This window comes from Saccostrea cucullata, unplaced genomic scaffold (genome assembly GCF_032062105.1).
Source record: "Saccostrea cucullata isolate Sc308-1 unplaced genomic scaffold, CSIRO_AGI_Scuc_v1 ctg446, whole genome shotgun sequence".
In the NCBI taxonomy this organism is placed as follows: domain Eukaryota; kingdom Metazoa; phylum Mollusca; class Bivalvia; order Ostreida; family Ostreidae; genus Saccostrea; species Saccostrea cuccullata.
The window spans coordinates 144,272-166,924 of NW_026932574.1; the positions used below are offsets into that span (position 1 = coordinate 144,272).

At 32.1% G+C, this 22,653-nt stretch overlaps 2 protein-coding genes across 2 annotated transcripts; both read right to left on the minus strand.

Moving 5' to 3' along the window:
- Positions 1-89: 89 nt before the first annotated feature.
- On the minus strand, positions 90-14,428 carry LOC134235435 (EP300-interacting inhibitor of differentiation 3-like). Its single transcript, XM_062717567.1, is given in 11 exon segments — positions 90-1,577; positions 1,802-1,890; positions 2,179-2,227; positions 2,548-2,639; positions 4,584-4,680; positions 11,248-11,270; positions 11,273-11,355; positions 13,410-13,534; positions 13,635-13,765; positions 13,852-13,932; positions 14,209-14,428. Coding segments are annotated over 11 exon segments (1,053 nt in total). The 5' UTR covers positions 14,399-14,428; the 3' UTR covers positions 90-1,484.
- A 2,857-nt stretch (positions 14,429-17,285) lies between these two features.
- On the minus strand, positions 17,286-22,653 carry LOC134235436 (CDK2-associated and cullin domain-containing protein 1-like). The gene is made up of 10 exons (XM_062717568.1): positions 22,447-22,653; positions 21,332-21,458; positions 20,512-20,620; positions 20,034-20,135; positions 19,477-19,579; positions 18,859-18,948; positions 18,547-18,632; positions 18,410-18,471; positions 17,898-17,956; positions 17,286-17,463 (listed from the first exon to the last, which is right to left on the minus strand). The coding sequence occupies exons 1-9, from the start codon at positions 22,553-22,555 to the stop codon at positions 17,908-17,910; spliced, it is 837 nt and encodes a 278-aa protein (XP_062573552.1). The 5' UTR covers positions 22,556-22,653; the 3' UTR covers positions 17,286-17,463; positions 17,898-17,907.

Below are 22,653 nucleotides of genomic sequence, written 5' to 3' on the forward strand. Positions count from 1 at the left end.
CAGTTGAGTTAAAATGGAATTACTTCTATTGGATGGATAAAATTCATTAAGAAGTGTAATAACTTCAAGGAAAAGAAAAGACACATAAATTCAATTTTAACTTTACTTTTTCAAACATCATACAAAAGTCTGAAAAATATCTAGAAAATTGTTCCACAGTTTCAAAAAAAATATGAACAGAAAAAAAAACTTTCAGTAGATGTCTTAATTTAAGAATCTCATATGATAAAACATAACATATACAAATACAACTGTATTTCATGATGAAAGGTAGCCTTTGACCTTATTATTAAAGCACTAAAACCTTCAGTTCAATTGGCTTTCAAGATGCTGGAAATACCTGTATAATCTGAAATCTACATGTACATAATATGGATTTTTTTTTTCAAGATACTGAACACAATTCCGGTAAATTGTAAAAGTACATCAAGATTAGTTTTACAAGAAAATACACATCAAAATTAAGAAGCATCTTGGAAATTTTCCGTGACATCGTTCCAGTTTTCAAGTATGAAGAGTATTATAACAGTGCTTATTAAAATAGTAACTTCAATTTTCAGAATGAACAACCTCAGGCTTTCTATAGCATGAACTAATACATTATAAAACAACTAAATAAACACATTAAAATGATACAGAATTTAAAAGAACAAAGTTGCAAGTTGCACTAGTATATTGTAATAAACTTTCAAAATTAACAAGAAGCCCTTTTCCACTACTTAAGTGAGTCATCTCTCATTTAATTTTAAATCAATTAAAACAAAAACCCTTTATTTGTATCTAAACCTTGAAAACATAAAGCGTTGTTTGCCTCTATTTCATATTCCTAAACATAAAACTGAAAACCAGTCATAATTTAGTTAATACCAACTAACAATGCTATTTTGTTTTTTAAGTATAATGACTAGATTTTATTTATAGCCCCATCCCACTCCTTCCCCAAAGACAAAATCAACTGAGCACAGGGAATGGGTTTGGATTTTCTATAAAAGAACTGCAACAGTGAAAATTTCAACAGCTGAATAAAATCTGTATACACATTAAAAGATACATCTTGTTCTACTGATAAAAATGATAAAAATACTGAAAAGTTTAACAACAAGCAACACACTGCCTCCAACCTTTAACAGCTTGCTTATTTTTCATGGACGTCCATGATTTTAGGCTTTTTACACATACTTTTGCTGGTATTCTCAAGCATCAATGCTTGTTTATGGCACATGCATTTTGACTGTGAATGGACTGAGCACTAAAATGGATCCACTTTTGTTGACATTTAAATTTCCTGGAAAATGTCCATCTGACCCATTAATTTCTGGCGAGGTCCCTGAGGCAAAAACAGAAATGCGATTGTTCCATAAATGTACGTACAATATCTTCAGAATTGTTCCTGAATTTACAGAGTATTCTTTAAACCAAGCTGAAGGACACGGTGACCTAAGTACCAATGACCTTGCACTAACCTTGGTGACCCTGGGTTAGAACTACTTATGCTTCATTTTCTTCACTATGTTTGGCTTGACAGACTCTCTAGTTGGAATTAACGGATCCGTGATATTGTAAACCTCTATTAATTCCTGTAATAATTAAATTTAATAACATACAAACTTAATTTACATATGCTGAACATCAACATTTAAGTATTACTCTTTCCATAGTCTGAAACTGATATTGTGGAAATTTCTAAATGCCATGTGCTAATCTGAGCAGTTAGTCTTGGAAGGTACAATTTTGAAAACATCTTTTCTCTCTATTAACCAATCAGTATACACATGTTTAAATTTAGAATTTTAGTTCCTACCTTCCATTCTTGAGGAGTAATGCTGACCACTGCCTGTTTGTGTGGCATCCTTTTCCTGACTTTCTCCTGCTCTGGATTCTGAATTGGTTCTGAAAAAGGAAAATAACACATTAACTATAGTTTACTAGTCAACGTTTATGTCTATGTGGAATTCAGTAGAGGGCGCTTATGGCGCAAGTCCTTACATTTAATTTGTCATGTGGCTATATTTACCAGGTATGCTGTATCAGAAAATAAAGCACCCTATTGCAATTTATGATAATTTGTTCATGTAACTTCATTACAACTAAAATCTTCAATACACTGATTTAATACATGTATTCAGAAATTTAAAAAACTTATTTTAAAGTTTAATTTTTTAAAAATTAAGCTTGTACCTATTAATGGTAACTTCTCATCATCCAAAATGATTTTTGCTAGTCCATCCTGAAACATAATACCAGAAAATTCATTTTTCATACATTTTATCATAATCTTAAAAATTTCTTACATATAGTACATTTCTCTTTTTATTCAAGAGTTTTCTTCAAACTTCATTTTCATGATTATATACATTCATTATAAACATGATACGAATGTAGTAACTCTGTTTGCATAAATAAGTGGTTGGTTTATAAATACGCTGAGTATTCATTTCACCTTTGGTTACTTATATTTATATTTAAATATTTACAAATGTGCAAAATTTTATGTCATTTTTAATAACTCAATCACTTAATCTAACACCAGAAAATCCCGATACTAACCCGGACAAGGAACGATGTGTAGAAAATATTCTCCACTGTCTGACTGAAAGACTGGGGGTGTAAAACAAACTCAAAGTAACAGATAGGATTACCTATAACATAAAGACATGTCAAACTTTAAAGAAAACATTGAGGGATGAAAACCAACTCAAAATAGCAGATATATAACATAAAGACATGTAAAACATGATAGAAAACATAAAATGTGTCTCTTCACGTAAAAAATCATTCTACTATAAAAATCAAAATGATGGTAAAACTTTATAAAATCTCCCTATTCTGAATATTTTATATTCATGTAACTGGCGGGGCAGGGCTCTCACACCACCAGTGTTTCTGCTAATTTTTAAAACCAAGGGTCATTATGACCCTTTGATATAAACTTTTGGGGGTCAAAAAGATTTTTTGAGGGTCAAATGAATTCTGGTTTTGATTTCGGTTCTAACATTAGCTCTGCCTTCTAAGATCATATTATTGATATTTAAGATTTAAAAGAATGAAAGTAAAATATAATTGATACATGTATACTTCTTTTATTATACCGGTACACAGTTACATTTTTACCGATTACAAAGGGTTTCGTGAATACCTCAATCAAAAGATAACAACTTAAAGTGGTTGACTGCTTTACAAAACTGTCTATTAATGATTTGAACTTTCCTCACCTTTTTATTACCATAATTAGCCTTTTAGACAAAGCCAAGCTGATAAAAATATGCCGATGTAAGACTGAACATGCTGAAAATGCTGAAGCGCCATTTTTATCTACACTTCCGGTTTTGTTAAGAATAAGATAAGTCGTACAGAAGAATATTTCATAGATTGTTGACGTGGAAATGCCGATTTCAATCACTGCCACTTTGAAATTAAACTAAAAGCAATGATTAATTCCTAGAAAGTTGTCCAGAATGTAAATTAAACATATAAAATATCCTTTTCTATATGACAAAATCAATATTGAACTGGATTTTTAAAACTTGTTTTTATATTTTCTTCTGCGTCATGATGACCCTCTAGGTGACGTTTTGGGGGGTCAAAAGTAATTTTTATGCGTAAAATACGCAGAAATATGCGTTAACGGAAACACTGCACCACTTTTTGGGGCTGGGGCCGGGGCCATTCAAATTGGGAAAATTATCGTCATTTTGGGAAAAGTTGGATAACCAAAATTCATTTTAAAAATCCTCAAATTTTGCTTTTCTAGCATTTTGTCATCATGTTAACTCTGGTTTTGAATAAACAGTTAAACAGAGCAAACATGGGTACGTAGGCTATTTATGAAAGTACATTTATTTAGCTTTGTCATCACTATCTTTGATTGTTGATATTGTGGTTATATGTCTTTCCGAGGGACAGTCGCTAGTCACATATTCCCGAATTTCCTCGATCACATGGACAACTTTGCTTACCAATACAGCACGAGACTGAACATCCCGAAGTGTGGGTATGTTTCTAGGTGCAGCTTACTAATGTTTAAATGAAATGTCTATTTTTGAAACCAAAATGATGTTTTTTGTCGAAACTACATGACAAGATACTCTGCACTCATAATTAGTACACATTTTTGTAAAAACAATAACCTGGTTCCCGGAACCAGTTTACGAATGCATTTGGCGCGAACTAATAAAATATTAGTACAGTTTCACTTTCAATTGCAAGTGTGTTTTGTTTAGTTTCATTTTTTGCGATTAAGTTTCATGGACTTTTATTTTTTAATTAATATTTTGCTATGGAAATTGGGAAATTTACACCTTTCTTTTGGGAAAAAAGGTACCTATTTTGCATTGGGAACGGGGCCTAATATCAGCCCCAGATTTAGAGAATCGAGAGCCCTGCGGGGGAAAATGTCAACCAGACTGGGACTCGAGCCAGGGACCTCCCGCTTCCAGTGTAGGTGCTCTAACCACTGAGCTACTGGTCTGACGTACCCAATCCCCGTAACATACACATGTATGTGATATGAACAAGCACAATGTGGATGTATGTGTTAGTTTACCGGGGTTCATGTCTGACTAGTAAAACTTGTTGGTACTTACAATCTGTCTCTTTGTACAGATGCTGCAGTAAACCAAACAGCTTTTCTACTTCAGCTGTAGTGGCCTCACTCTTCTCTGTGTCCTCAAAAGACTTCATCTACAAACATAGCAATAATGGTCTTGTCATAAATGATTGCGCCCATGGGAAAAGGGCCCTTATGGCAATTTTTATACATTTTGAGTTTTTCACGGATTTTGATAGAGTAAGGTTAGAAGTTGCCAAATATGAATTTTTATCGTTCTACGTCTACTCTAAGTAGGTTTTTTCTTCATTTTTATCCAAGATACTTTAACAGGTTCATAATGGCGTCATGTTTTTCAACAACGTAAAGCGTTTTCCGAGTGAACGTAAAATGATTTTCTTCTGCAATTTTACTATGGTAATTAATAGTTGTATAATATTTAATATTTACCAATACATATCATTTTTATCTCATTGTCTCTTTTAATTATTAATAATTATTTAATAGTTATACATGTATATAATATATTATGAATTCATCAGTGGTGTATAGATTTATGAGTGAGTGCTTGTTTTACATTTCGCTTTTCTCTGACATCAGGAAGAGACCTGAACAGCGGGCGACATCCATTCAGTTTTTTTTAAAACAATTATTTTCTCAAACAAAATATTTACTAGTAATCCATGCAAGAGTCATTTGATAAGCCTGCATAATTCATTAGAAAATTATTTTAATTTAAACATTGCTCTCGATAGGTCAATATGTAACTTTTTTACCTGAATTCAGTATAAAACTCTATATCTCAAGTTATCGTACATGTGAAAATTAATTTTTAAAAAAGGATCACTTCATTATAAATAGGGATCTGACCTATAGGACCGGGCTTGGTTTTTTTTTTCTCTACAAAAAGGTTGTCGATTTCCGTTCCGATTAATGACATTAGGCTAAATACATATAATAATTTGTTTTTTTTCTAAATTTTTATTTCAGTTAGTAGAGGAAGGAGGGACCCTTTCATTGATTTTCTTATTTTGTTATCTACATACGTACTAATTGATATTTGTCTTTACTTCTCATGGTTTATAAAGGTAGTGTCTACTGTCTCTGAAATTCCGTTCTTCATGTCTAGGCCATTTATCCGTGGATATAATAAAACATGTAATTAATGTGTGCCAATTATATAGGCCTAAATAAAATCCAAATGAGTGCATTTACTGAAATATGTAGCCAAAATCAATGTGATTTAATTATAAGGAATATATACAATTGAAATTCATCGCAGCTCAATGCTGCCAAGAATACCTGTATTGAGTAACACACAGTGAGTTATTCTTGTCTTCGAAGAAAGTGTGCTTATACTGAGGTTCGTTCCCCCTTGACTGAGAACTGTACATTGGATTGTTACGATTTGATATCTCTTTAGTGTTTCTTATATATCAAGAATGGGAATGCATAAAGGATAGATAATTGAAGGAAAAATACACAAATCTATATAAAAAATCTAAATAGTCTTTGAAAAGGCGAAATTTAAAAGTTTAAAAGTGTTGTACCAGGTGGATTCGAACCCCCGACTTCAAAAAGAAAGTATCCAAGGTGCAAAAGTCAGCACTTTTTTTTTTTTTATCTTTTATTGTAAAAGTCAGCACTTATATCAACTGAGCTAGTCTGACTATAACAATAAGTTGCATAAATATCAAGCAGGTGATGAAAATCAGGTTTCCTTATTTTTTGTAGGTTTTTTGTGAATTTCGACCCCAGGGCAGGGGTGCCCCTAAAAAATTCTTATCTTAATTTATTCCTTACATCCTAACCTATCAAAATATCACAATTTTATTTAGGGGCAGGCCTGCCCTGAAGGACTTCAAGGCCAAAATTCATGCAAAAATCAATGCTTTTATGGACAAAATGGTGTTTCGGTCAACTTTGGAGGTTTATTATAAAGTTGTAAATAATAAATTTGAGGTATCAAATACAAATTTGAAAAATTTAGACATATATACGGTAGAAAACAACAAATAAATAGTGATTTTTAAATGTCGTTTTTTCCGGGAAATTGTTCTCTCCTATAGGTCAATTCTTTTGTTGAAGCGAATACATCCTTATATCTGGAACAACAATACGCTACCTAAATGCTCCTGCAAAGTGAAAATTTATTTGATCGTTCTTTTTTTTCTAAATTTTATATAAAGATAGGAAAACTGTGAAGTGTGATACACTGTTATAACGATATACAATAGAGAGTAAATACAAAAGAAATTCGGTTGATTCACTGCATCTTTAAGGTTGTCTGTCTGCATAGGTTTAAAAATGACACTGCTGTTTGAAAAATATAAAGAATACACGAAATCTATTTCAGTCTAGCAGTAAATATTTTAATATTTGCCAATTAAAAAATGGAAATTTTATAAGCAAATGAATGAATTGGTGTGATTATTTGTGTGTTGGTTGGGGGAGGGGGGGGGGGGGGTAGGGTAACAATTAATCTAAATGGCAGAAACGTACAATTCTTGTGAACACGAGTTAAAATAAATAAATAAATATTTTTTACTTCCCAACTTTTAGGTGCGCAGGAAGGGTGTCTCTCCTACAACCAATACCATTAACCCTACAACTTGTAAATTCACTTTTTTATGTAGGTTTGAAATAATACTGCATAATACCGGGTATTCTTCATTTTATATTAGTACCTTTAATTCTGAGCATTGCCATTTTTAAAGTCGCCTAAATCGAGCCTGGAACTGATCATGAATTGCTATGAATTCAGACTTGTTTAACATGTACATGTATATAATGACACCTTAGATTAACAAAATCTGGTTATTTTTTTTTAATTGGATGGTTTTAGAAGCATACAAAAAGAATTAAATTAAATAAACCAGTTACATAATTTTTTAAAAGAATTTTGAACAAAATTGGTTGAAAAATATCCAGTAGACAAATCAATATTAACTATATCCTGTAATTTCTTTTGAATCATGCATTTTAATGTATAGATTTTGTTGGGGTAGTGGTGGGTTAAAAATTAATATTATGTAATTGTCCATGCCTAAATATGCAGTCAGTTAAATATGACTTTTTGTATAATATATTTCCTGACAATTGTCTGTGAACTGGTTGAGTTTTAAAATGTCAGATTTTTAATTGTAGTGATGTAAGTATCTTAGAAAATTCATCATATTATTTTATGATTTAATTAAAATATCCCCTTCATTGTAATGATTTTGTTTTCTACTTTTATTTTATGAAGTGAATTTCACAGAGTATGAATTCCATTCTGTTCCAGTGCCAGAAGCTTTGATATGCTAATTAAGCCATGTAAAGCCTTACATCATGTACATGTTACGGAAATATAAATGGACACCCCGATCCCCTGCACTGCGGCCAAAATAAAACAAAATGCATGCATGTTGTTGTGGTTTTATGTCGTGTATTTTCAGCATTTAATTTTATTTTATGTTAGCGTTTACATGAAGAAATAAAACCCGACCTTGGATTTATAGGGATTTTTTTTTTTTTTTTTTTTTTTTTTTTTGTCAATCAAAACAAACAAAATCATAATATATGCTTTTACATGTATAATGATATACATCCATAATTTGATGGCAGGTTAAACAATACATTCTACACTGATAACCGCAATGAGATTATAAGTCCAGTGATGAATTGGGTTTTTAGCATGATAATTGATCTGTTAGGAGACATTCAATGCTGATCGAGCTTTTGTGAAAGACAAAGTCCTTCATGGTTTCAGGGATTAATTTGCAGATAATTCTTAAAACATTTGAACCCTGTTTTTAAAAAAAAAAAACACCACGTAAGTACCAAAGAGTTACATGTATATTAAATTTGGAGATCTTGAAAATAAATAGCCATACATGTAGTTTAAATAACAAAAAAGATTTTTTCTTAATTTTAGAGTATTTTATTATTTTGTTTGTTTTGAAAACTTACTTTTTTCAATAGAGTTTCACACTTCTCAATATAGGATAAATAGACTCCATATAAATATCTTTATCTATACCCTCCATCCTCTCTCTCTCTCTCTCTCTCTCTCTCTCTCTCTCTCTCTCATCAGATTTACTTGAAATCGCGATTATGCTGACAGTTAAAAGTGTTTTTATTTGGTCAAAATATCTCTTTTATAATCCGGGAGAAAATTCAAATTCATACAAATGAAAGTCCCTCTCTGGTACCCCTGTTATATCGATTGTTGACATCAGAGTTATCTCTCCTATTTTTTATTTATTGAAAATACAAACATCTTTACTGTCGTTCTTACACATTTTTGTTTAATTTGTAAAAACATAGAAGATGTATGTTTAGTTTCAACATTAGTACAAACAATTTAACAAAAGTTTAAGTAGTATTCACAGATGGATCATTGTTTACATGTGATCGACGCGATCGCGATGTATATCGAGAGTGGTGGAGCGGATCTCAAAAAAGGAAGACAATCTTCCTTTGCAATATTTTAACAATATACCCCTGTCTAACATGCATCCTAAATCTGATATAAATATGTAAATAAAATTTATCTTTCTAGAGTATACAGGTTGATTATTCTATCAGAAACGCATTTTGCCCGAGAACTCTGTCAATAAATGTTTTGTTATACCTTTCATTTTATTATATATTTTTTGACATACATGTATTTTGTAATATATTCCATAATGTAACATCAGGTCTGTCACTATTTTACACCAACGAATGAAAATGAAATTAAGCTCCGCCCATTCTGTGACGTAAGCGGTCCAACATCTCTCCGAGCGGTCCAACATCTCACTCGATCAGCGGTCCAACATCGATTTTTTTATGCCCGCTCAGCAAAACATTAAAAATGTTAAACTTTTTTTCGTATAGATTTGTATAGGAACAATTTTTTAAAGGTATAACAAATATGTTTGTTAAGAAACCAGTTCTTAATATTTTCATTTATATATATTAAAATCAGTGGTTTGGGAGATTCAGATATTGTTTAAATTAATTTATAAATGAAAATAAATTCCACATGTTGGAAACAGCGATAAAAACTCTGGATGCGTCAAACGTCAAAACACGTGGTTAAAAAAATTCTGCGTCGAAGTTCACCGTAAGTCTGCAACGTCACATCTTTATGACGTTATTTCTCTGTTCTAGCAAAAATGCCATAAGGCCCTTTTGTCATGGGCGCAATCAAATATGCTTTAAAATGGCAAGATGGTCATTATATAGAAAAAAAATAACCTCACCTATTATTGATATTTTTTTATTGTATTATTAAAATTTCAACAAACTTTTTAAATTTGTTATGAACTCGGTAAATGTTACCTTATATACTCGCCTATAAGTCAGTTTTTTGGGAGTTGAAATTTGGACTAAAACTCATTATTAGTGTATAGTTATAGGCGAGTTACAAAAAGACTGGTATCTTAAAGGGTCATTCCCTTTAATATTAGCTGAAAAAATACGAGGGTTGTCCGTAAAGTTCGTGGACAAGCTAAAATTTAAATAAAAATAGTGTCATTGATATTAATTATCAATATATTTATAATCCTATACTAAATGTGAATTACAAAATGTAAAATTATATTCAATTTCAAATAAATAATTACAATTATGGCTTCATTATTAGGCTTGGTATGGTAATTCGGAGCACCGCAATATTTTGATTAAAAATTTATTTATTACTTTATAAATATCATTTGTATTTTGAAAAATTCCGCGGAAATTCGGATTGCTTTTACATTATGAGGTTGACAATAGTTACATCTTTAAACCTGCAAAATTTGAACGTTCAAAGTTTAGAAATGGCTGAGAAATCTAGGTTAGAATCTATGAAGACAGGGTCGGGATTGTTCGAAAAAGGGATGTTTTCGGAAAAGGTGGAGCAGACAGCAGCGATAAAATTCTGTGTAGACATCAGAAAAACACCAACAGAGACCCATAAATGCTGTAAACAGTCGGGAAAATATAGTAAAGGAAGCCATTTTGTAGTATTTAAGTGGAATATATAATTTTCGGACGGAAGAAACAGTTTACAGGATGACATGTATAAAGGTAAACCATTATTCCGACACTGCAGTGCTGTCAAAAATGAATTTCGTAAGTTAAACGTAAACATGACTTTGCCGTATTTCCGTAAATAAAATCGTCTTTACACGGACAGAGGTTGGACGATTGCAAGATATGAGACAGGCATTGTTAAATATTATTTTACAAATAAAACCTGAACATTTTGTGCATATTTTTATGACTGATTAAAACGACATAAGAAATGCATTGAGTTAAACGGTGACCAATTTGAAAAAAAATACATATGCTCGTATTTAGCTTTTGACGTCAGGTAACGTCAAGAATGTTCGTTTTAGTGCTCCGGGTATGAGTATGTTTCTTTTTTGTATCTGATAAAAAGATGACTAATTGTGCCGTGTTTTTCTTGAAAACTTGCATATTTATAAAATGAAACATAAAATTAATGAAAATAATAGTTTCATATATTTTGTTTATGTTTTTCAGTAATTATCAATGTTGTCCACGAACTTTACGGACAACCCTCGTACAACCTACTTATAGGCGAGTATATATAGTATATAAGTAAGGTCAATCACCATGTATTTAAAAACTTTCGGGAATGAATGTTACTTTACTTTGAGAATGATTTCATTATAAGTGTGAAGTCATGTTTTATTGTCCTAACAGAGATATGTCCTTTGTAAACTAACCTGTTTAGGGACTGTGGCCTTGTAGATACATTTTCTTTGTCACTCTTGCGAGCGTCAGTGACTCGTCTGACTTTCTTCACAGGTTCCCCTCTCTCAAATGATCCAGCCCTAAATTAAAAATGCAAAGCTCTGTAATTACTCAGTTATCATGTGCAATTATGCAACTTCAACAGCACTTTTACTGATTCTTCCAATCAAGACAAGAGGGCTTATAGGTCACCTGAGTATTGTGTAACAACTTTCAAACAATTAAATTTGGTTCGTGTTTTAAACCAGAGGCCACGAAATTCACAATTTACAATTTTGAAAGAGGCACCATTGCTTATCATAATTTTTAACTTAGCATGCTTACTCTATTTACTTAATACCCAGAGGTAGATCAGAGTAACAAAGAGAAAATGCACTTCCACTTTATACCCAGTTGTGCTACTCACCCTAAAGGAACCGCTGTCCCATGGGCTACATATTTCAAAATTTTGCAAATGTTATCATAAAATGGTTGATTAATACCAAAGAGCAGATTTCAAAGCATTAATTTATTTTCTTTCAAGCTATGTAACCCACAACGCCCCCCCCCCCTCTGACCCTGGGGGCATAAAAAAACCACTTTGCTAGATGCATCTTTCTTCATCATAAATATATATATACTTGGATCATTGGCATAAAACCCAGAAGCAAAGGAAAATATTTTCAAAGAATTAATGTATTATTATTATATAATCAATAGAGCCCCGCCCTAACACCAGAACCCCTAACCCTGGGGCCATAAAATTCACAATTTTGGAAGAGGCACTCTTGCTCATCTTAACTATGTGCTTAGTCAGTTTATTTAATACCCAGAAGCAGAGAAGAAGATTTTCAAAGAATAATGAATTTTAACTATATAATCAATAGAGCCCTGCCGTAACAACAGAACCCCTGACCCTGGGGCCATAAAATTCACAATTTTGGAAGAGGCACTCTTGCTCATCATAACTATGTACTTAGTTAGTTTATTTAATACACAAAAGCAGAGAAGAAGATTTTCAAAGAATTAATGCATTTTCACTATATAATCAATAAAGCCCCGCCCTAACACCAGAACCCCTGACCCTGGGGCCATAAAATTCACAATTTTGGAAAAAGCACTCTTGCTTATCATAACTATGTGCTTAGTTAGTTTATTTAATACCCAGAGGCAGAGAAGAAGATTTTCAAAGAATAAATGCATTTTCACTATATAATCAATAGAGCCCCGCCCTAACACCAGAACCCCTGACTCTGGGGTCATAAAATTCACAAATCTGGAAGAGGCACTCTTGCTCATCATAACTTTGTGCTTAGTTAGTTAATTAAATACCCAGGAGCAGAGAAGAAGATTCTCAAAGAAATAATGCATTTTCACAATATAATCAATAGAGCCCTGCCCTAACACCAGAACTTCTGACCCCGGGGCCATAAAACTCACAAATCTGGAAGAGGCATTCTTGCTCATCATAACTATGTGCTTAGTTAGTTTATTTAATACCCAGGAGCAGAGAAGAAGATTTTCAAAGAAATAATGCATTTTCACTATATTATCTATAGAGCCCCGCCCTAGCACTAGAACCCCTGACCCCGGGGCCATGAATTTCACAATTTTAGTAGAGGACTCAATGCTCATTACATTCATGCCAACAGTTTGCCTGCTTGATGTCCAGGAGCAAAGAAGAAGATTTTTAAAGACTGCAATAATTTTAGTGGTTTTGGCCCCACCCCTCAGGCCCCAGGGGGGCGGGGACCATGAAATTCAAAATTTTTGTTCCCCTCCACCCATAGATGCTGTATACCAAATTTGGTTGAAATTGGTTCAGTGGTTTCAGAGAAGAAGCTGAAAATGTTCAAATGTTAACACACGACGCATGATGGACGAAAACGGATAGCAATAGGTCACCTGAGTTACTCAGGTGACCTAATAAAAAGCTGTCCTGACCTTGTGTATTTCAATACACATCAATGTCAGAAATATTGAAATTTACATCTTTAATTGCAAATTTTTAAATATTTAAAAAAATTTAAAATATTGAATAGGCATTACTTTTTGCAAGTATGTGGATTTATAGTTGAAATTATACTTCAATAGAAAAGTTTAGTTTCAATGTGAAATGCAGATAAATGCCTTAAAGTACATTGCACATCATTACATGAAATGAAAAGCTGGTGATTTCAAAAAGAATTTCTGTGAAGCTGCCCCCAAACTGACCCATCCTTTTTCTGAAATGGCAACGTCTTGCGTCTGCCGAGGTTGATCCTGGTTTATGAACGATATCTGAAATAAGAAAACAGTACATTATACCTGACCTGCATATACATCACTCTAATCATATGCTAAATTCTAATTATGAATATCCACTTGAATCTATACTCACCAATTTCTCTGCATATTCAATTGGCTCAAACTTGAGAAAATCTGTCTTTAAATTGTCCACTTTCATTCTAGCATAATTGGAAATCATGAGAATGGTTGCAGAATCCAATGCTCCTTCTCTAGGCATCCGCACTGGAAAACGACAAGATATCATCTTTCTTAATTCACAGAAATTTTACATCATGACAATGAATATGGATCAATTATAAAATGCGTACCATTTTTATTCAGATCATTGGCCGTTTGCAAAGCATCAGAGAGACATGTGGATTCAGGGTTGATCATGTCATGTTTCTGATCTGCAAGAAAAAGGAACATTAAAATAATATTAGAGCTATAGCTTCCAAAGTCTAAACTCTATAATGGTCATGTTTTAAAAATATTTAAAGTTTGTCAATTTTTGCACAGTAATCAAAAATGAAAAAAAAAAAAATAAGGGACACAGGGGGGATAACTTGAAAAAAAAATTGTGACATTTTTTTTATCATAACAGACGCAATGTATATCGTTATAACTTTAAACGTAAAAAATAGACATATCTTGAAAACAAAACAGCAGGATTTGAAAAGACTAACCATGGAGCTGCTCCATCAGCTTCCTGTACCCTCGCCTAATCTCTAACCTTTCCTCTTTGTTCTGGTTCTGTAGGTAGTCAAAGCCTTCAGAAGCCGACATACTTGGGGCTTCTGATTCAGAGTCTTCATTTCTGGGTCTGACACTACTGTTAGTGGCTGTTTTCTTCTTCTTTGCATTCACACCCGCCATTTTACAATTCTTGGACGGTGAAAGTTTAAATTTTACCTCTAGTAAAAAGTTCCGATGTAAACATTGTCTGATCTCGAACCCGATGCTTATAAAGGGGATTTTTTGAGTAAGTAATTGTTTAGATAAACGCAAATTTCGCAAGTCCTTGAATTAAATCTGCTCTCAATAATGCTTAAATCCAAGTTAGTATGTTGATACTGGTGCAGAAGAGAAAATCTAAACGTTGAGAGAGGATCAGCGTATATGAGGGCGCTGTTTATATTATTTACATCGGGATCGATAATCAACATAATGGAACGGTCTTATTTAGTCCGGGACTTTTCTTACAGAGACACCGCTTTGACATTTTAGCGGGAATTTTTTAAAACTCATAAAAGCAATGAGCATTTCAGTAAACTTTATTTAACAACAAATTGTACATACATGTATTGATAAAATTGTTTTGTTTTTGGACCCATGATTTTTTACAAGCATGTAATTATCTTAGTATTGCTTGCATATAAATTATAATCTTCATATGAACATATGTACGTTTGAAAGAAAATATAAAGAATAGTGTTTTCCATTGACTCTATACTTTTTCTATATTTTTGGCAGATAATGAGATTTTATTTATGAGCCCCCCCCCCTTTTTTTCCAAGAAAAGGAGGGGGAAACTTAGAAAGAAACTCAAAGCCTTAATTTAAATTATCTGCACAGCGACTAGAATTTAGGTAATAAAATGAAAACTTTTTTGTCATAGCTTAGGAGAGCCATTGATTAAACAAAATAGTCTTCAACTGTTAAGACATTGTCTCAAGCCACAGTTATAATAGGGATCTCACACTGTCAATGGGAGAGGATCATACATTTTGGCTGTGGTTTGTGATAATGCTGTTATTAGAAAACTTTTCCTGAAGTTTTATACCCACAGAAACTTCATTCTTCTGAGATCTAAAACCTCTTAATCTCAGATCTCTGTCTGACCCTTTATCAAGTTTATTAGCCCAAAACGTCATTATAACCAATGCAATTAAGTTTACCACCTTCAGAAGTCTTCTTGACTACCTCATCATAAATCTTACCAATTTAATGCTGGGTTAAAGTCTACCATTAGACATTCTGACATTAGCATCTAGGCCTACTTAACTAAATGTTTATGTACCATATAAGTGGAAATTATAGCGAGACACAAATTTAGCAATTTCTACCTAAAATCTGGTATTTTATTTTTAGCGAGAAGTAATTTTAGCGATTTTAGTATGCTAACTAAAGAAGCAATTACAAATAATACGCAATTAATTTTTAGCGATATTCAATATTTGCGATGTCAGCACCCTCACTAATAATGCCAAAATTAAATCCTCGCTTAAATTCTACTTATACAGTATTTCTGTCTCTTCTTGTTTATGTGGATTTGTATAATTTCTTATCATTCATAATATAACACAAAGTGAAAGAATTGGAAAACAGACCATTTTTTTTTTCATTCATTTAATGTTACTCATCATTAAACATATATCAATAACATTAAATTTAACATACCCAATATATTTTGACACTTAATATGAGAAAAAAAATCTTTGAAGTGTCATGCAATACAACTAAAAGTATATCAACAATCATACAAAGTGTAGAAGATTCAAGACATGAATTGAATGTAACTGTGCAATTTGGGTGACCACAAAGCATCAGTTCATAGATGAATTTTAATTAAGGAAACTATGATTTTTATAGTACTGTACAGCAAAACTCGGTTATAACGAAGTTGCTGGGACCCATGAAATTACTTCGCTATATCCGTAATTCGTTATAACCGTATAAGAAATTCATTAAATTTATATAGCTGGGGATCCAAGACGACTTCGCTATATCCGTGAATTCGCAATATCCGTGTTCGTACTAAACAAGTTTTACTGTATACAGCATAATTTCTTCATCAGGACTATGACTTGGATAATTTAAAACGGCAAAATTGTTTGTAATTACAAAAGGGCAAAAATAGCACAGGGCAAAAATAATCCTGTATACAGTATATGATTTCATTAGGTTCTACTTTTAAAAACTGATCTCTAATACACCCAATATATCAGCTATAGTACTGATAAATTATAAATTAAATATGAAACATGTATTTAAGAGAGTTGAAATATAATGTAGACTACAATTTTCCTCAAGGAAAATGACTTATAATTTACTTAGAATTTACACAAACTATTGTACATGGAAATGTATTTTTTTTATTATTTATTCAACAGAAGCTACTATATCTCTTGCTGGTGCAAACAGCTTATATATTATATTACAATAATTACACATTGTCTTTTTTTCTAGTCAGTCACCTAGATCAGAAAACTGAAAAGAAATCTATATGCTTGCAAATCTTCCCTTCAAAAGCAGCAGTCTAGTACACGACAAGCACAAACTGAGTAGTTTTTTTTCTTCCAAAAAAGGAACTTTTTTTCTAATTTGATAAAATTTTGACCAACAAATTCTCACTGATGGAAAAACTAATGTCATATAAAAGTCGTAATAAGAAAACATATACACTGTACAATACATATATAAAACAGTAGATCTGTTCTCTACAAAGTACACAATGTATATATGTAGACATAACTTTAAGGACTTTGTGACTGAGTTTACAAGATTCAGATTTCAACCCAACTGTTGAAACATGACAGACTATGTCACAACTACAGCTTACTTCGGTATACATAAGTCTTTTATAACACTGGTATTTTGCTTACACGATGGAATTCTTCGAATGAGGTAAAAAATGTGAATTTTTAAAAGTTCTAGATGACATGAATACTCAGAAATGAACACATAGTATGGTAATAGAATTTGTGAAGTTAAAGGAAAAGAATAATTTTACACTTATAATGCTCAATAATGTATAAAAAAAAAAAAAATTAAAGGGAAATCACTCCAGTGTAAGAATGGTATGGAAGTCACTTTTCCACTCCAACACTGTGAGTGATTTAAATACATGTCACATAGCACTCATACAATTTAATTCAACAGCAAAATAGAAAGTCCCTCTGGCTTCCTCTACAGTATCACAGTCAATTAAAAGCTCCCAACTGAAATAAAAGTTTAAAAAAAAATTAATACTGATAATATTAAAAACAAACTTTTATAGAGGGTATACTGTGGAAGAATTTAGTTCACTTTTTTGCAGCTTTCATAATACAATCAAACCTTCTTATTATCTTGGAACTGATAAGGCTTACAAAAAAAAAAAGATATCTAAGAATTCAAAATGTTGAGACTGAAATATTTCAAATGTGAGAGTCTCATTTCAAAATGTTACCTCCTTACATGTATATATAACTAATATACAGAGATTGTGAATTCTTGGTTTTCCACAAAATCTGAGTAACAATTCGTCAAGTTAACTATAGAGCAATGCTTAAAACCCCTATTATACCCCATTTTTACCCCATATTTTAATTAATAAGCATCATTAAAGATAGAATTTCTGCTGAGTAGATGATAGACTATGAATTTTACTGACCAACTGTTCCTCACTTCACAGGTACGTCATCATCAGCTCTTTTCCGTTTGAAATCACACCTGAAACAATTATCAATCATTTTCAAAAATTATACATGCAGTGAAACAAATTCAAGGACAATATGACTTTGTAAGGAAAGGAGAGGAGAAATAAACATGTAATTTTAAATATTTCCATTTCCAAATACATGTACTTTTCTTTAAGATTCTTTGCAAAAAGGAAGACTGTTCATTTTTTCATAGGTGAGCATGAATATCTCCATTGTTATGTCATAATACTGCAAATGACGTCAAAACTATAGTGCAAACTGTTTTGCTTTAAATATGACATTCGAATGGCATAAATTTTGTGTCAATTCATCAGAAAAATAATGTAAATATAAGAACTCATTTCTTACTTAATGACTGACCCCCTGAATTTATAATTAATGACTGACCCCTTGAATTTTAGTTAATGACTGACCCCTTGAATTTTTAATTATTGACTCCTTTAATTTTACACTAATGACTGACCCTCTGAATTCCTGTAACATTTTCATCTCTTCCTGCATCTGACGAGTTTCTGCGATGTACTGCTACAATGCAATTGACCCCATGCTTCTACGTCTTATAGTTTTCAAGCTTTAAGGTTCAATACTAAGAACAAAGACGTTAAAGGGCAAGTCGTTGACCGAGGTGGAAGGAAGAACAGTAGGGAGGAATCGAGAGAAGAGACTTGGTTTTATCTTTGCATAGTCTGAAAAAAGATAAAAAAACAAATCAATCAGATGTATAATTTGTGTTTATTGGGGCAAACAGACATCCTATATTAGGATGCCTGAGGCAACTGCTTAAGTGGACATAAAAATATTAATTCAAAATCAACATAATTTGCTTGTTGTTAGAAATCGGTCTATAAATTCATGATTCCTTATCTAGAATATGATGTCATTCCATACTTTGACTTTGAAATGAATCCTTACCTGGATTTACAGAATGTATGTTCTTCACTGTGTTTGCCATTGTAGGGGGAGATATGGTGAATGGTTTGGAGTTAGCTTCTTCCAATAATGCTGAAAGATAAAGAAAATCTTGAAATACTGTAGAAGTACTTTTTTCCGCGTAGTATTAATTTACGCTATGTACGCGGTCACAAATTTTCCGCGGAAATTTGTCCAAGCGTACAAAATGTAAATGCAAGGAAAATAGTGACAGTGTAAAAAACAAATCTCAGATGTATAATTTGTGTTTATTGGGGCAAACAGACATCCTATATTAGGATGCCTGAGGCAACTGCTTAAGTGGATTCAAAATCAGAAATTGAGATTCTATAAATTCATGTAATTATGACCCCTTTGTGAATCCTTAAAAAAGTCACTGTGTTTGCCTACAGTAAATCAAACCAAGATTATAAATGCAATACTGTGCAAAAAACAACATCTTATTATATGTCTTGTCTCAAAAAATTTGTTTTCAACTGTATGAAGTAAATGTATATTACAAAGAATTTTTTTGAACTTCATTTGTGAATGAAATGTATTATCATTAAATAGAAATGAAGCACATATTAACATTAAAAGAAAAGGATTTCCACAACTTACACAAAATGAATTCTATATGTTGATCTAACACGTGCTGTTGAAATAATTTCTTCAGTTCCTCATTCAAATCTGTTTTCAATTTGGTTTCAACATAAAATCTATTCTGCAATGCAAAAAAAAAAAAAATTAATTATTTTACTTTCCTGAAAATTTAAAAGTTGCTGATAAAGCCATCTTTAAGATATTGTTTGATTGTCCTCTTTGACTGACAGACTAAAAATGGCCTCACTCTTTTTCTACATTCCAGAACAATTTTTTCTTTTTATTCCTCTTTTCCCATCAACAGATGTTGAAATTTTCAGGAAAAAAAGATTTTCCCACCTGCCAACCAACCCAGTAATTTTACCCGTAGTCGAGAGAGGGCAAACAAATATTATTTTGAAAATGTCCAAATATTTAGTACTCTAACAAGTATAAACTGCCATAAATTAATAATAAAAATGTTCCAAAAGCTAATATATTATTTGTCACAAAATGTCAATCCCATAGAAGAAAAGATATATAAAAGGAATGAATAATTTTATTATTTTAAAAGTTAACATTCCTGTCTTACTTACCATATAATTAAAAATAGGGACAATGCCACCTAAGGCTTGTAAATACTGGTTCAAAATAAAGGAAAACTTCTCAATGAAAGACTTGGGTTCTTCATCCCGCATCTGTGAAAAGTAAGTGTCAATATTAAAACAATCTACTGTTCATTGTTTAACATATCTGCAGTTTGACTGAAGATTTCTAATTATCAATAGATGGATTGAATTCTACACGATTTTTGAAAGTTCCTGCCCTCTAAAAATGCAGGCTGAATGTGTAAAATACTTGTACTATTGTAACAAATCATGCAATGTCTACATTTTTTCCCCTCATTTCTTTTATCCATTTTACTTTTAATAACATTTTCCACTGAGTGATAAATATCACTTGATATCATAATGTGTATTCAAACGTAAGCTTGCCCAGTTACCCTATAAAAATCTTTCAATTTATCACACTGTTAAGTATTTGACAATAACTTGAATGCAGTATAATTCTCACCAGAGACTTCAGCTGTTCGTTCAGTTTCTCGAGATGTAGAGCCATGTGGTTCATCAGATCTGTGTAGAGTTTCTCAGAGAACTGCTTACAGACACATTTATAAACACAGCTGTAGAAATAAAATTACATCAATAAGAAGAAACAGTCCTAACACTATCCAGTTAATGAGAAAATGTGTAGACGGAACATTTCTTTTATTCATAACATTATCTATTAATTTACATGTTTAAAGACAGATTCAATATTTTAAAGAATATATGTGATTTAAAGACAAAGATATACCTACAATTATGCAGATCACACAAATGTAACCCTTTGTTTGTGTAAGATAGGTTATGAACTGTAGTACAAACCTATACATTTGTTGATATGAGATAGGTATGAACTGTCCTACATACCTGTACCAGTTGTTCGTATGAGATAGGTATGTCCTACAGACCTGTACATTTGTTTGTATGAGAGAGGTATGTACAATCCTACAAGTCTATACATGTACATTAGTTTGTATATGAGATAGGAATGAACTATGAGCTGTTCTACAGACCTATACATTTGTTCATATGAGATAGGTATGAACTGTCCTACATACCTGTACCAGTTGTTCGTATGAGATAGGTATGTCCTACAGACCTGTACATTTGTTTGTAAGAGAGAGGTATGTACTATCCTACAAACCTATACATGTGCATTTGTTTGTATATGAGATAGGTATGAACTATGAACTGTCCTACAGACCTGTACATTTGTTCGTATGAGATAAGTATGTACTGTCCTACAGACCTGTACATTTGTTCATATGAGATAGGTATGTTCTACATACCTGTACATTTGTTCATATGAGATAGGTATGTACTGTCCAGGGGTCATGCTCAGTAGCTGATCTATAGCTCCCTCCAGTTTGGGCCAGTACTGTGTCCTATAATCCTCAGTTGTTATTGTCATCATCACTGTTAATTAAAAAATACATCACATTTAAAGACTTCAAAGATTTTTTTTCTAGCTGGCACCTTATAAACAATTTTTTATACCATATTGTAATGGGAGAGGAGTAAAACGTGATGGACCATACTGGGAAATTATTATTTTAATCCATTATATGCCCCTAGTAAAAACCCATATTGAAAGTGGATTATAACTGTAGTATAGAAGCATTTTGAAATTTATTTTACAGACAAACAAATGATTAGACAGACTGACAATGCATGCCTTAATTACTACTGCAAATAACTCGATTACAAACTAAAAATCAATAGCCCAAAGTATATAACATATTTATATAAATATGAATAATAAGTAAATAATAATAAAACAGCCAGCATATTGATTTTCTCAGCAGGTGCTGTTCCCTGCCCGTTTATCCTAACTGCACACTCCTGAGCCTGTAGACAATAATTTCATGTTAACTGTGGTACTACTCTTTTGCAGGGTTAAATTATATATTTTGGTAAAATATGACATAAAAACAATTGTTTTACATGTGCCATTTAATTATTCATCGACATAAACTTCATCAAACATTATTAATGTCCCCTGCAAAAGCTTCCACAGGCTAATCAGAAGTGCACAATTACGTAAAACTTTATTTATGGAAATCATTAAACTATACAAATTGTAGAATTTTGAAAAGACATTTTTAATCATGGAGCTTTACCATATTTTCTTAATTTAAAAGGAGAAGTCCAATTGATGGGTTGGTACAAAGCAAAAACAGCTTGAGGTTGCATTAAGCACACACTTAGATTAATAAATACAATAGTCTGTACATGGAATATATTGGAATTAAAACCTTAAAAATCGGGGTGGGGATACAATACATAAAATACAGTACGTAATTTCATGAGCACTGTCATATTATTTTAACATTATTAAATAATGCCTCTTTCTAATTTCATTTTCATTCATTCATATGCACTTTTCCCTCTTCTTGATACAAACCCATGCTGCCTGGCCGTAAGAGAGGGTGGTGCTTTACTCTTTGGTCGCCATCGTCTGGTGCTAAATCAGGCTGGGTAGAATCTGCTTCTGCTTCCATTGGTTCATCCATTATTTTTGCTTAATTGATGAAAGTTTGTAATCTTTTCTTGTCCAGTTTCAGTATGTCATCATGGGAGGTAATTCGGAAATCATGAAAATAATCTTTAC

Excerpts from the sequence above, each read along its gene's own strand:
- LOC134235436 (XM_062717568.1), bottom strand. The coding sequence starts at position 22,555 with ATGGATGAACCAATGGAAGCAGAAGCAGATTCTACCCAGCCTGATTTA. Across the intron at positions 20,136-20,511 it reads ACGAACAGCTGAAGTCTCTG|ATGCGGGATGAAGAACCCAA; the intron begins GTGAGAATTATA and ends TACTTTTCACAG. Across the intron at positions 18,949-19,476 it reads ACATATAGAATTCATTTTGT|CATTATTGGAAGAAGCTAAC; the intron begins GTAAGTTGTGGA and ends TTTATCTTTCAG.